This window comes from Artemia franciscana, chromosome 7 (genome assembly GCF_032884065.1).
Source record: "Artemia franciscana chromosome 7, ASM3288406v1, whole genome shotgun sequence".
In the NCBI taxonomy this organism is placed as follows: Eukaryota; Metazoa; Arthropoda; class Branchiopoda; order Anostraca; family Artemiidae; genus Artemia; species Artemia franciscana.
Window position 1 is genome coordinate 3,792,691 of NC_088869.1, and position 16,368 is coordinate 3,809,058.

General features: G+C 33.0%; 1 protein-coding gene and 1 long non-coding RNA gene across 2 annotated transcripts in view; one reads left to right on the forward strand and one right to left on the reverse strand.

Moving 5' to 3' along the window:
- LOC136028665 (angiotensin-converting enzyme-like) overlaps window positions 1-16,368 on the forward strand; it is a 97,514-nt gene that overhangs the window by 46,949 nt on the left and 34,197 nt on the right. The window contains exons 8-9 of the mRNA XM_065706492.1: window positions 4,668-4,775; window positions 13,594-13,709. Coding sequence (XP_065562564.1) covers window positions 4,668-4,775; window positions 13,594-13,709 — 224 coding nt within the window. The remainder of the gene's footprint in view (window positions 1-4,667; window positions 4,776-13,593; window positions 13,710-16,368) is intronic.
- Window positions 9,465-10,554, reverse strand: LOC136028593 (uncharacterized). Its single transcript, XR_010617842.1, has 2 exons — window positions 10,129-10,554; window positions 9,465-9,592 (listed from the first exon to the last, which is right to left on the reverse strand). It is a non-coding gene; the product is annotated as an uncharacterized LOC136028593 (long non-coding RNA).

Consider the following 16,368-nt stretch of genomic DNA (forward strand, 5'->3'; position numbering starts at 1 on the left):
GAACTTTAGTGTAAAGAGCAAGGTATTGAGGAGGGGGACCCTCCCCCCTCATATGCGTAATGATTTCTTTTTGTTTGAGTCCTTATGCTGCTCCTAACTTCCAGTTGAAAAACTTTTTTTATATTTAATATTTAAGGGAAGGATGGCATTAAGACGAATTGGAAGAACAGAAATGACGAATAGACGAGCCAAAAATTACCTCATAAACTATTATTATTAATAAGAAAAATCCTGTTCATGGTTTCTAAGGGTAACTTATCTAAATCTTGGAATAGAATATAAAATAAAAAACTCCAATTTCTTATGTGAAATTATGCTAACAATGCTCAGTCTGATTAATAGGACAAAATGATTTATTCCATAGTTTGTCAGCTAGAAATTTCTAAGAATTCATATTGTTTCTGATAAAAGATTGAAATGCGAACAAAATTACTCTCTTTATTGCAATTATAAGAACTCTTGCGTTGTTTGTTTATTCTTAAAAGATGAATGCCAGAAAACTTTCAGTGAAGACTGGTAGCCCATTGTCTGCACAATAAAGACTCCCCATTGTCTTTATTGATAAAGACAAAAGACAATAAAGACTCCCCAAAAGATCGTGAGATATTATTTCTGTCTTTGATTGAATCGTCTGTTCGAACCGAGATTAAAATGTAAAAAATTCAGTTTTGCCCAATTGGCTCATATTGGAATTTCAGTATGGGAATTCATCTAACTGGAATTTCAATATTGAAAAATATTTAAGCTTTTGGACTAGCATGAATATGTTCTGAATATGTAGTAACAGGATCCGATTTCAACTGTACTTATGAAAGAAATACAATATAGCAGTCATGTACAAGGTTCTTATAGAATGTGTGAGATGATATTAATCTGTTAATTTAATGAGCACGGAGTTTTGTTAGTATCTAATTCTAATTTACTCTTTACTTTTAGTCCCCACGGACAGATTACTTTTGAAGCATCCGTTAAACGGGAAAAATCTTGCAAACAAAATTTAAAGTAGAAAATGTTCCAGTTACTGTCTTGCTAGGAATAAGAAATGACGACAAAAAAATTAGTGGATTGTTACGATTGTTTTGAATTCTAAATTTAGCGTAGGTTTTTGTTCGTAGCTTTATTCGTCCTTTTTTTGTTTCAGAAATAATCTGACTCCTAAAGTTTTAAAACTATCAAATGTTTACTTTTTTCAACGATTAAATTAGAAGTAAATTTTGCAACTAAAAGTAAAAAGCGGTTTTGAGACAGAAACGAGAAATGATTAATTTACATAAGAATTTAAACTTCAAACGAGCAGGCAATGAAGTCAGACTTTCAAAAAGCTCAATTTACGACAAAAAAAGTGTGCCACTACCACCCCACCTCAAATCCTCAAGATGTCATTTTGCCATACAGAAAACTAAATAAAATGAATGGAAAATAAACGTAGATAATTGTTACAAATATAAACCTTTGCTTAGATTAAATAAAAAAACAAGTTTTTCAGCGGAAAATGAGAAGCAGCCTTAAAACTTAAAATGAAAAGAAATTATTTCAAATAAGAGTCGGATTGCCCCCTCTTCAATACCTTGATCTTCTTAGTAATGCAACGATAAAACGTTGCCTAATGATTTAGATGAAGTACGCAATCAAAGAGACTCACGAAGAAATCGTGGTAATTAATCGTTAAGCAACATTTTGCTAGGATTATTAGCATTATATTGTTTGTTTGCTTGCTTTTTTTATTAAATAAAAAAAAACAAGTTTTTTTAACTAAAAGATTAAAACTTCAAACGAACAGAAATTATTACGTACATGAGGGTGTTCGCCCCCTCGTCTATACCTCGCTCTTTACGCTTAGGTTTGAATTTTGTTCCAGTTCCTTAAGAATGATCCCTGGATGACTAAGGCCGTTTAATTAGAATAAATGGCTCTTCCGAAAGCGCTAAAAAAATTTTATCGTAAAGAGCGAGGTATTGACGAGGAGACGAAACCCCTCATATACGCAACAATCTCTGTTTCTTTTAAGTTTTAATGTTGCTCCTTACTTTCAGTTGAAAAACTTGTTTTTTTTAAATTTAATTTCTGATCGTTTTTTAAATAATGATGGGAAATCCGGTGCCCCCTTCATGGAAAATTCCCTTCCTCCATGAAAAATTCCTCTATAGAAAGATCCTCCCACGTACCCCCACCCCCACCAGAATAAAACCCTCCTGAAAACGTCTGTATACTTGACAATAACCTATACTATACTTAAATAATGGGCAAAGTTCACAACTTGTAGCCCATCCCCCGGGGATTGCGAGGAATTATGTCATTCTTAAAGACATAGCTATTAAATTTTTCAACTATGCTGAACAAAATGGGTATCTCAAAATTTTTATTAGGTGACTTCAGGAGAAAATGAGTGTCAGAGTTGTCCTAGTTGTCCTCCGTTTTTCTGGTCTTTTAAAAAGGGCACTAGAACTTTTAATTTTCGTTCAAATGAGCCCTCTCTTGATATTTTAGGACCACTGGGCTGATACGACCACCCCCTGGAAAAAACAACAAGTAAACACGCACCAGTAATCTTTCTTCTGCCAATAAATGCAAAATTCTATATTTTTTTAAATAGGAGCTTGAAACCTCCACAATACGGTTCCCTGAAACACTGAATCTGATGATGTGATTTAATTAAGATTCTGTGACTTTTAGGGGGAGTTCTCCTTTTTTTCCGAAAATAATAAGCTTCATAAAACTTATATATTTGAAATCAGCCTAAAAATTTGATTCTTTTAATGTATCTATTAGTATCAAAATTCTGTTTTTTAGTTTCGGTTACTATTGAGCTGGGCCGCTTTTTACTTACAGTTTGTTACCATCAGCTGCTTGATTTTTCTGAATGACTAGACATCCACTAAAGATCAGAGGGATGTATAATAGCTAATTAAAAGCTATTACCTCTTTTAAGGTAGTCTTAGTGACATGTTTGGAGTGGAAAGGCTGATAAGCATAACAAGGGGGCTTTTGGAATCTCCGTAGCTGAACTTCCTTAGTCGAAGGTTCACATTCTCCCCTCTTGTATACTCCCCCTTAGTAAGTATCAATTAAAAATTGACTAATAAACTAAAAATAAACTAAATATTGACTCAGTTCAAAAAATAAACTCTCTAACCAATAAAACGACATTATTTACTTCTGTTTTTGTGAAAATAATTGATTTTTTCGCGTACAAATTCTTAGAGATAAACAAGAATTGTATATAATAAAAAATTTCTAACTTTTTACTTTGAGAAAATTTCTATTTAATTGATTTTTGGTGTTGCCTCTAGTTTAACTGTATTTATTTTATATATATATATATATATATATATATATATATATATATATATATATATATATATATATATATATATATATATATATATATATATATATACATAGTTTGAGTTGATTTTTGAATTTTTTTACATTTTTATTTAAAATGCCCTTTTCCTTATTTTTGCAAAAATTTGTTATTTGTTTGTTCCAGTTTTTTCTTGTCCCATTTTTTTTTTGTGTTTTTATGGCACTTGGTATTAACCAAGTGACATATAGCGATCCTAAATTTTGTCTGTCTGTCTGTATGTCTGCCGGTCAGTCTGTCTGTCTGTCCGGTTTTGCTACTTCAGGCACTTCCAGGCAAGCTAGGACAATAAAACCTGGCAGGCGTATCAGGGACCGGACCAGATTAACTTAGAAATAGTCATTTTCCCGATTTGACCATCTGGGGGGAGTGGCGGCCGGTTAATTCGGAAAAAATAGAAAAATGAGGTATTATTAACTTACAAAGGAGTGATCGGATCTTAACGAAATTTGGAGTTCGGAAGGATATTGTGTCTCAGAGCTCTTATTTTAAATTTCTACTGGATCCGGTGACATTGGGGGAATTGAGGGGGGGTGGAACCTTAAATCTTGGCAAACGCTTAGTTTGAACGCTTTAATTTGAACATCTGGGGGGCAGGGGGGGGGTAATTAGAAAATTTGAGGTATTTTTAACTTGCGTGTGGGTGATCGAATCTTAATAAATTTTTATATTTAGATAGACCTCGTGGCTCAGAGATCTTATTTTAAATCCCGACCGATATTAAGCCTCTGATTTTCCTTTTAAAGCAATCTATTGATTCTTAAAATTTTGCTTGAGCTCATACCATATGAGCTCTTGGCTCTTCCGACCTCGTCACAAGCGCCATATGAGCTATTAACTCTTGTTATATATTGAACTCTTTTGAAGGCTACACTTTGTTTTTCTATAATTATCCATATAAACCTTTGCTTTTTTTTTTAACTAAAAATTTTTACTGATATGGTTTCACCTTGGATGAAAATATTATTACTTTTTGTTTTCTCTCCGCAAAATTGATTTTCAATCTCTCTAAACATTTCAGCACAAGGTTTTAGGTAATTATTTCTGTAAAAAAAAAAAGAAGCCAGATGTGACCTTTACGCGAGACATCAACGAGTTTAAATTGAGCTGTGGACTATGCGACGAAATTTTATTCTAGGACAGCATTGCCATGACAGGTTTAGAAGAAGATTCATTGTCTTTGGGCTATTTCACTCTTTGTAGTTATGATGGTTGGTCATGGTTGCAAGTATTCAGCCCAATATCCAGGAATAAATTATATATATTTATATAATTCTCTTCTATTAAGAGGATTTTTTTATAGGATCAAAATGTGCACGAGGGTGGTGTTTGAAGATTTTTTGACAATCCACCATGAACTTGGACACACTCAGTATCAAATGCAATACTCTCATCTTCCTGTCTTTTACAAGTAAGTTACCTAACAATCGATATCTATTAAAATAACTTTAAAATTTCCACAAAAGAGGTTTTTCAAGAAAAGGTAAAGAGCCATATTAAACGTAAGATGAGCAAAAATAAATTTAAATAGCGCTTTAAGCGTAAAACGAATATAAATCGCACCATCAATAAATAAATGAAACCCGAAAACCAGAGGTTCAATAAATAATCGAGGTAAACTTAAAACAAATGGAAACTACCACAAAAAGCACTGTTAAGGCCTCCAATGGCCTTTAAAAACCAAAATATCATTTGTACTTTACCTTAAACAATTTTTGTTTCATCCCGTACGTTTTATCTCATAATATTAACAAAAGAAAGAAAGAAAATCACCATGATAACCAAGACTACAGAAAAGAAAGAACTAATGAAACGTTGGTTGACAGATTAATATACTTAGATGTTCATTCCTGAAAGTCTTAGCATTTTTGGATTTGTTCATATCATAAAAGAAAAAGTTCTTACAATATATTTTGTTTTGATTAAAGCACAAATGATGCTTCGGTCTTTAGAAAGCTTAGGGGGCGTTATTCTTCAAGTTTTATTAATTAATTAATTAATTTATTGATGCCCACTCATACAACATGAAAAAGTGGAGTAAAATAAAGGAAAAGATAATAATGTGATTTCTAATACAACTTAACTTCAAAAATCGCAATCACACAAAATATGTACAAGTAAGAAACTTGCCAGTTTACGAAGGGACTTAGATCTTGCCAACTCTTCCACCTCAAGTATCATATCCAGAGGATCATGCATATTATAGCAGTTTAGCAATGAGGAACTTCTTTCGTGGCGCGGCATACGCAGTAAAAATTTTAGGTACTTGCAATAAGCTGAACGAAGCTTAAATTTTTCTTTCGCTGTAAGCCATTCCCATAGAGAAGCCACCCCCATAGAGCATTTAAAATTTATGGCAGAGTGAAAGAGGTAGAAAATTAAGTTTCGGTATTTCGCTGTCGCTGTAAGCCACTCCCATAGAGGAGCCGCTCCCATAGAGCATTTAAAATTTATGGCAGAGTGAAAGAGGTAAAAATTAAGTTTTCGGTATTTCGCTGTCGCTGCAAGCCACTCCCATAGAGGAGCCACTCCCATAGAGCATTTAAGATTTATGGCAGAGTGAAAGAGGTAAAAAATTAAGCTTTCTGTATTTTACTGTCGTTGTAAGACTCCCATAGAGGAGCCATTCCATAGAGCCTTTAAAATTTAAGGCAGGGTGAAAGAGGTAAAAAATTAGGTTTTCGGTATTTCGATTGCTATTTACAAATAACTTGTTATACAATGGAGGTTCTTATTTAGAGTTTAAGACTATCTAAACACCATTTTAATGTCAAACGCACAAAGCCCCAATTATTTTTGCATTCTGCAAAGGGGGATATACAATATTTTGGAATAAATGTCATATCCTAATTATTTTGAGATACAAATCAGATATAGAAACGTGGATTAAACAACCCATATCTCAATTAATAGAGTTGATTACTATTACCTATGTGACGAATATGCCACAAAACGCCTTTTGGTTTAAAGCATTAGTGTTCTTTTTTGTATAATTTTGCATATGGTTTTTGAGACATAATATAACTACTCGCATTGACCATATTTATATTTGACAGGCAAAACTACGTGCCCTTGGGACTTCCTATACCCATTCCAACTGCTTTATTCGAACCCTTTCGTTTGTCCTTTGTTTTTGCTTTTAGATTCTTCTCTACCAATATATTTAAACTGTGATGTTCTCATGCCTTTCATTGCTTCTATTATCAAAACTGATAATTTCTTCTGTTTCGTTCCTATTTTATTGTAAACGAGAGTTTATAGTAGGCTGCTTGAAATAATATCGAGGACTCTGAAAGAACTTAAGTTAGTTCCAATTATTCATATTGTTCGCTATCCTCATCGGAGACTACTGATGTTACGAATTTAATATTCTATCGTCATGGTTGACACTATTATCTACAACCATTCATTGCGAATGAGCTGCTTTGATTTGTATTGGGGACTCTAAAAATTTTGATTTGCTTTTCCTTACTTTTATCATCGTGACTAACAATATCCTCTGTGACTAGCTTTTAAATACTTTGCGACTGGTACTGCATACTACCCTCTTGAAATTTGCATTGAAGACCCTGAAGGCTCTGATATCATAGGCTGGTTCTATTCATTAATCTCTTCAAAAACTGATTCAAAGTTTCATAATTCGTGTATATGATTTTTCCTTGTAGAATTTAAATTTACATTACTATTACCCCCTTAACAACTTTATATGAACCAACAACCTGTGACCATCTGTGTCTTATTTGTGGCAGTGCCAAAGGATCTAATACTGCCTCTCTCATAAGTATTTGTGCTGTGGCGGTGTCATGGCTTCTACCCGTATCGCTACTACAAGGGTACAATCTTTGAGGAGTGAGAGCCACAGTATCTGGCTTATGGTGTCCACAGGCACTTTGTTACAGGTGTAATTGTATTTTGTATTGTGTATCTTTATTATATTAAAAAATATACAAAATCATTTTCTAATACATATTTTTAAATTATTTCCTTTGCTTTCTTTTATTCTTTGGAATTTGGTCCATACTGAGATATTCTGCATGTGACTCCTTTTCTAGTTTCCTCTTTCTTTTCATTATCCAGAAAATAAACTTCTCACGTGTGTTTTTTCTATATTTACTTTCACTATTCTAACTTCTCTAACCTTTAACTACTCACATAAAATCTCAGTAAAAAAAAAAAAAACACACAAAAACTTCCAACTTTTTCAAATAATAGGAAGCTATCAACCTATTCCTTCTATAGCCACTATAATCTACTGTTTTTTCTCTCTAATACCCATTTACCCTATCCTTTCTGAGTTTTTTTTACTCAAGTTTCAATCGGTTAAATTACTTTTCAAAAGTTTCTCTTTTATTTCTTATTGCTCACGAAAGCAAGGGGTCGCTCCCTTCATACTATAATAAAACATTTTTTCACTTCATATAAAAACACTTTTCTAACCATAATAGAATATGTACGTACTACATCATACTATATCATGCTCGAGCAAACTCATTAGGCCTTGCATTATTGACAAAATAGAATTCTCATCTATACACATTTTCCATTCCAATTTAAACCTCAGTCATACTATATATATATATATATATATATATATATATATATATATATATATATATATATATATATATATATATATATATATATATATATATATATATATATATATATATATATATATATATATATATATATATATATATAGTATGACTGAGGTTTAAATTAGAATGGAAAATGTATATAGATGAGAATTCTATTTTGTCAATAATACAAGGCCTAATGAGTTTATTCTTACACATATAAAAAAATATATAAACATATATATATATACATAAACATTAATATAACACGTATATACTATATCATCATACATCATACTCGAACACACTTTTGGGGGTGATACCTAACACGGGGATACCGTAGGGAATTTATGGTGGGCACTCCACTTGCCTGGGTAGGGAATTTAAAGTGCCGAAACCCTATAGGCAAGTGTGTATTCTCCTGATGAGCCCTTGTGTTGGGTTGTTGCCTCTGAATTATTTGTCTTTTTTACTGTTTTTAATATTTGGTAAATGACGACTTATACTTACTTACGACACGACTGCCTGTCCATGGATTATTCTCTATGGTTGATTGTGTATGGCTATGCTGTTTGACCTATGTGATTGTATGGATGAGTAGGGTTAAGGCCTCATTCAATTGCTGGTCTATATAAGTCACTAATTTAGGAAAACAGTATTCCTTTTCTCTTTCTGTCTTTTTTTTTACGTGTTTGTGCTGTTGCATTGGTGGTTTCTTTTTTCATTATATATATATATATATACTAGCTGTTGGGGTGGCGCTTCGCGCCACCCCAACACCTAGTTGGTGGGGGCGCTTCGCGCCCCCCCCAAGCCCCCCCGCGCGCGTAAGTCGTTACGCGCCATAATAGTTACGCGCCATTGTAGTTGTGTCCCTATGTCCCACCTGTGAATATAGATAGATATATATATATATGGTTTTAACTACGTAAAACTTGCGAATATACAACATTCTTTGCTGTCCCATTGTCTTTGCATATAAATAGATTGTCAGGTTTACCGACTCTTGAACATGCAACATATAATGGTCCATGGGAAAACAATCTGTATTCAGATCTATACCTCATGATTCTAATGATTGCCCTTGAGCTTTGTTGATGGTGATTGCTAATCGACCATTCCCTGTCCCGGTGTCCCGGTCGTCATTTACATCCCCCTGTTTCCTCCGGTGTCCCCGTTGTAGTTGTGTCCCTGTGTCCCGGTCGTCATTTATATTCCCTCTGTCCCGGTCGTCATTTGTATCCCGGTGTACCGGTCTGTATATACATTCGTTTTTTAGTTTTGTTTTTCTCCTTTATTTTTTTCCCTTTTTTTTCTTTTTTAGTTTATTTAGATTTTTAGATTTTTTATTAGTTTTTAGTTTTTTTTTTCTTTTTAGTTTTTTTGTAGTTTTTACCTTCTTTTTAGTTTTGTTAATTTTATTTTTTACTTATGTCCTGGTCGTCATTTATACTCCCTATGTCCCGGTGCTTTGTTGATTGCTAATCGAACATTCCTTTTGTCCTGGTCGCTTTCTCTTTGAGTGTCGTCATTTTTTTTTTCTTTTTTAGTTCTTTTAGTTTTTACCTTTTTTAGTTTTTTTTAGTTTTTTAGATGAAAATTTTTTTTAGTTTTTTCCTTTTTTTCTTTTTAGTTTTTTATTGGTTTTTACCTTTATGTTAGCTTATTTTTCAGTTTTTTCCTTTTTTTATTAGTTTTTAGTTTTTTTGTAGTTTTTGCCTTTTTTTAGTTTTTTCAGTTTTTTTTTAGTTTTTTATTGGTTTTTACCTTTATTTTAGCTTATTTTTCAGTTTTTTCCTTTTTTTTAGTTTTTAGTTTTTTTAGTTTTTTACCTTTTTTTAGTTTTTTTAGTTTTTTTAGTTTTTTAGCTTTTTTATTTTTTTTATTAGTTTTTAGTTTTTTTTGTAGTTTTTGCCTTTTTTTTAGTTTTTTTAGTTTTTTAGCTTTTTTATTAGTTTTTAGTTTTTTTTGTAGTTTTTGCCTTTTTTTAGTTTGACAACTTATTTTTATATATATAGATAGTTTTTTTTTTTTACTTATGTCCTGGTCGTCATTTATACTCCCTGTGTCCCGGTGCTTTGTTGATTGCTAATCGAACATTCCTTTTGTCCTGGTCGCTTTCTCTTTGAGTGTCGTCATTTATTAGTTTTTTCCTTTTTTTCTTTTTAGTTTTTTATTGGTTTTTACCTTTATTTTAGCTTATTTTTCAGTTTTTTCCTTTTTTTTAGTTTTTTTTTATTTTTTATTTTTTTTAGTTTTTTACCTTTTTTTAGTTTTTTTAGTTTTTTTAGTTTTTTAGCTTTTTTACTTTTTTTATTAGTTTTTAGTTTTTTTTTTGTAGTTTTTGCCTTTTTTAGTTTTTTCAGTTTTTTTTTTAGTTTTTTATTGGTTTTTACCTTTATAGTTTTTTTAGTTTTTTAGCTTTTTTATTTTTTTTATTAGTTTTTAGTTTTTTTTGTAGTTTTTGCCTTTTTTTAGTTTTTTCAGTTTTGACGTCACCTGATCCAGTTTTTTCAGGTGACGTCACCTGACACATCCACACATCCACAGACAGACAACTTATTTTTATATATATAGATATATATATATATATATATATATATATATATATATATATATATATATATATATATATAGTATTAGGTCACTGGAGGAGGGTTCTGGCCGGTCAATCTGAACCAGTCTGTCTATTTTAAGCGCTCAGCTGATTAGCCAGTCTTAGTAACAATAGACACTCAAAAAATTATTAAATGGGATCTGGAAAGGAAAATAAAATTAATTTAAGGGAAAGCGGGGTAGGAGTGAAGTGGAGAGTTTTAAATTGGGGATAAATTTAAGTCATGGAAAGGACATTTATTTTGTCTGATAATTAGGACCAGAGGCCTGACAAACTTCCTTTTAGTGTCTCGCCCACTTGTCCAAGCAATCATAACAAACAAGCAAATAAGCAATCACAGTCTTACCTCTCGTCCTTTATTAATTGCTCTACACATTATGGATGTTGTTTCTTATTCCAGGCTTTTCCTTCTGTAACAACGCAGTCAGGAGCCAAATAAGTATTATATGGAACCAACCCGTACGTTACTACAGGAAAAAATTCTTGAACTCTTTGACGAAGTGTCTCTGATCTCTTTACGCTTTAGCCTAGCTAAGAGGGAATGAATTCCCGGGTGGCATTTTAATCTAAAAGCATCTTTAGCATTCCGAAGAGGTAGCGAAAGGGATCTGTCTTGAGGGATGTGATTGAAATGTATGTTCGTATGAACAAGGGACCGCTTGAAAGGCAGAAAATGTTTTAAGAAAAACTTGGCTGCATAGGATCTTAATGCAAGAATTTTTTTCCCGGTTAATGTGCTTCAATATTCAGAACATGAAGACACCTCAATTGAAGTTTCAGAATCAAGGGAACCTCAGTTGTAAAAAGATCTGGTTAGATTGGTTCTTGAGCTCCTATTTTATTTCTATTTTTTTAAACAGCTAATCATAACTCTTTTTTACGCATGAGCTTAAAAGGCATTTTTTCTTTAAACAAACAAGCAGTTAATACAAAATATGCGACAATCAGATTTTTATATTAAAATGGCTGGAGACCAGAATAGCTAGAAAAACCGAAAAAGAACTTTGTAAATATTTATTTATAATCAAATAACATGTGAATTAAAAATAATTAAAATTAATGATTAATTAGTTTCTTCAAGAAGAAACTAATTAAAACTAGTTCCAAGAAAGAAGTTTTTTTCCAAAAAGTAAAGAGCTAAATTTAAACAAACACGAGCAAAGTCTTTTCTTCGACATTGTTTTAAAAAAAAAATCCTTTTATTTAATTAACAAATAATTTTTCAGTGACGTCAATAATTAAAATTAGTTTTTTTATGATTGTTTTAGTATTGTAGCCATTGAAAGGAAAGAAAGTGGGATTCTTTTTTTTTATCGAAATCGGATAGCCAAAAATTGGACTAGATAGTTTGAAAGATTTCAAATATCTTGCCATTACAAATTCGTGAGGTCCGATGGAGTAATTTGTTTTGTTTAGAGCCTATTTTTGTGCTGTCAAAGGAGTAACTAAGTCTGTCCTTGCACAATTTCACTGTAAAACATTTCCCAAACCTTCCTAGTAATTCCCGGCCTCCAGAACATCACTCTTGCCCACTGACATCATCATTGCTTTCAATACTCTGGCCAATATTATAGCTTGCAAACCTATTTTCGTATTTTTTCAAGCCTTTTCCAACTAAGAAAAAACATACTTACCAATGCGCCTTGGATATTCTACTTTTTTCATCTTTACTGCATCCATCATCTTTACGATTAATACCTCCCAGGTAAGAGAACCTATTCAGGTTCTGATTTTTTCGTTACCTAACATTATCTATTTACCCTCATTTATTCCTAATCAAAGTGATCTTCGTCTTTTTAAATTAATATTTAAATATTTCCAAGCATCCTGAACTTTCAAAATTTCCAAAATGGATTTATTTTGCAAACATTATTATCCTGGACACTTTAGGAGACAGTTTAAGGGAGCTTCACCTTCTCATTTAGTACCGTGTTCCCCCATACCCTTATTCATGTTCCTTACAACAAAGTTGATTATAATGATCCATATAAAAATAAATCCATATAAATCCACACAATCTGCTTAATTCCTGATTCAAGCAAACCAGCTACTAACCTTGTTTCCCGATTTAAATGCAGCAACATTATTCTCGTTCGTACCACTAATCACTTTAGCATGCTTGTTTGGAAGGTCATACTAAGGCAGTACCTCCGTGAAAGCTTCTTTATTAGCTGAATGCTGTTCATCAGTGTATCAGCTGTTCGTAATATATTAAACTGTAGACTAGAGGGTTTGAGAGTTCAGAAACTTCTCAGTTCTTAGTGTAATAGTTAATGTTTGGTCTACGGATCCACTTACCTTGCTAAAACCACACTTTTCTTTGGATACACCTTTATCTACTTTACAGTGACCGATTGGATTGGTGTGCTGGATTGATGATCCTTTGTCTGAGAGGGCGAGGGTTCAAATTTTAATGTACCCTCTAGTCTACAGTTTTATTGTTTGAGATGGGGTTCAGTGGCGTAACTCTGTAAGCTCAGCCAGAGTCGACTCTGCTCTAAATGGGTACCTGGAGAAATCTGGGGAAGGTAAACAGGAAGGGTGTGCGAAAACACAGGATGGTTGGCCCCCAACCCCTCCATTGAACTTCCTGGCTGAAGGGCCAAGAAACGGAGATCAGCACCGCCGGAAGGGACTGTAAAGTCTAATGCCGTATTCGTTACGTTTTACTTTACAGTTTAGTGTAATAAATATCACTTGACTTTCTAATTTGCTTCCTACAGAGATCAAAACTAATACTTCAGTAATGTTCTTACTTACCTTTATCACCTTTTTTAAGAAGGGGTTGAAACAACATTTTCGTAAAATCACTTGCAATATCTAAACTGTGAATTGGATAAAGTATATTGCACTCATTCATTATGTAAAGAAAAATGAACAATTTGTTTGTCTTAGTTTCTTTGTATTTTACATGTCTAGCTGAGTTCATAATCTTTTTTAGTCATAGGATGAACACCGCTTAAAATAAAAAAAAAAAATACACTATTTACTTTATATTTACAAACATCTAGAAATACCTCTTCCCTCTTTTAAAGGGATGGAGCAAATGATGGATTCCATGAGGCAGTTGGTGAACTTATGGCAATGTGCGTTGCAACTCCAAAACACCTGTATGAAATTGGCTTGTTGGGAGTGTTGGAGGATGACCCAGGTAAGTTTATTAATAAATAATTTGGTGTTTTCTGCAATGATTATTATAATTTCTTGAAACTTTTCCCTGTATTTAGTGCAGCCAAAGTACAAACGGATTTAGTCCAAAATGTGAGAAACACAAAAAGGGTCTTAAATATGTCAACATGTTTTGGATTGAAGAAACGTGTACTTTTATTTAGTATAGAGGGTGTTCTGGTTATTTTGACAATGCTAACTATTTAGAAAACCTGAAAGTTCAGGTGGAATCTTTTTTATCGGTTTTTATTGAAATTAAATAAAAAAAACAAGTTTTTTAACTGAAAGTAAGGAGCGACATTAAAACTTAAAACGCACAGAAATTACTTCGTATATGAAAGAGGCTGCTTCCTCATCAACGCCCCGCTCTTTACGCTAAAGTATGACTCTTTCTCTCAATTCTTCTTTTTAAAACAGTAAAAAACTTTAGCGTAAAGAGCGGGGCGTTGATGAGGAAGCAGCCTCTTTCATATACGAAGTAATTTCTGTGCGTTTTAAGTTTTAATGTCGCTCCTTACTTTCAGTTAAAAAAACTTGTTTTTTTTATTTAATTTCTGAACGTTTTTGAATCAATGCATGTTTTGATTTTGGCTCTCCGCAGAGGAATAATCAAAACGAAATTTGTATATTTTTTTTTTTTGGCTCAATGGCTTTCTCATAATTTTGTTCGAATGATTTTGAGAAAAAAAGAGCGGGGGACGAAGCCTAGTTGCCCCCTGATTTTTTGGTTAATTAAAAAGGCAACTAGAACTTTTAATTTTTTACGAATGTTTTTATTGGTAAAAGATCTACGTAACTTATAAATTAGCTTACGTAAAGAACTTTTGTATTCTCATGTTTTTATTACATATATGAAGGGATTCTCCCCATCGTCAGTACCTCGCTCTTTACACTAAAGCTTAAATTTTATCCCAATTCATTAAGAATGACCCCCTGAATCACAAAAGCGTAGAATAAGTAGTTGAAATTACTGAAAATACTTTAGCGTAAAGAGCGAGGTATTAGAAGGAGGTGAGCCCCTCATATGGATAATAATTTCTGTTTGTTTTAAGTTTTATTGCTGTTCCTTACTTCCAGCTGAAAAAGCTTTTTCACTTTTATTTTTTAATTGTTTTTTTTTTTTTTTTAAATAATGCTAGTAAATCCTGCTCTCCCTTCATGGAAATTTTCTTCTCCCATTACAAATTCTCGAAGGAAAGTTTCCCCAGCATATCCCCCTCTTCTCAACCCCTCCCCCAAACCAAAAAAATCCTCCTGAAAACGCCTGTATACTTCCCAATAACCATTACTAAATGTAAGCACAGGTCAAAGTTTGTAACTTGTTGCCCCTCCCACGGGGACTGTGGGGGAGTAAGTCGTCCCCAAAGACATAGTTATAAGGTTTTTCGACTACGCTGAATAAAATGGCTATCTCAGAATTTTGATCCGTTGACTTTGGGAAAATAATTAGCGTGGGAGGGGGCCTAGGTGCCCTCCAATTTTTTTGGTCACTTAAAAAGGGCACTAGAACTTTTCATTTCCGTTAGAATGAGCCCTCGTGCAATATTCTAGGACAACTGGGTCGATACGATCACCCCTGGGGAAAAGAAAAAAAAAAACAAAAAAACAAAAAAACAAAAAAACAAATAAACACGCATCCGTGATCTGCCTTCTGGCAAAAAATGCAAAATTCCACATTTTTGTAGATAGGAGCTCGAAACTTCTACAGTAGGGTTCTCTGATACGCTGAATCTGATGGTGTGATTTTCGTTAAGATTCTATGACTTTTAGGGGGCGTTTCCCCCTATTTTCTAAAATAACGCAAATTTTCTCAGGCTCGTAACTTTTGATGGGTAAGACTAAACTTGATGAAACTTTTATATTTAAAACCAGCATTAAAATACGATTCTTTTGATGTAGCTATTGGTACCAAAATTCCATTTTTTAGAGTTTTGGTTACTATTGAGCCGGGTCGCTCCTTACTACAGTTCGTTACCACGAACTGTTTGATTTAAGAAGATTCTATAGCATCTACTTTAGTAGAATCCAGAACTAATTCTTGGGAATGTGGTTCAAGCGTCCCTTACGTTGAATGAAGCTAAGGCAAAAGACGTATTCAAGTTTCAGATTCTTTTGTGGAACTCTTTAGAGAGCAAGTGATATCCTAAAAAAAAGGCGAACAATTCACCCATGAAGCAGCAACCTCCAAATGGATCACCATTGTTTACTACTTTTTCTCAGGAAAGTGAAGGGATTCACGCTGAATATGTTCAACATTGAAGGAAACCAATTAGTTATAATTAATACTTCCGTGGTTTACGGCATTTTTGTAAGGTTTGTACTAGAGTTATTACACAGCTTATTAGTGTCAAAAATTGCAACGGTGTTGTTCTTCTAGCCCATTATTTCTTTGTTATTCCCTTTCGTTTTTGACTCGTATTGATTTTCGCTGTCGCTTGTCTTGTAACCACATATGTCTTTGTTCTTCATTATTTTTTTGCATTGATCTGTTTCTCGTGGTGGCTTGACTTATAACCGCACGTTTCGTGATTTTTCACTTTCGTTTTTGAGTCCTTCTGGTTCACGCCATCACTTGTCTTCTAAGCGAATATTTCTTTGCTCTTAACTTTCGTTTTTGATTCATTTTGATCGTCATTGGTGCA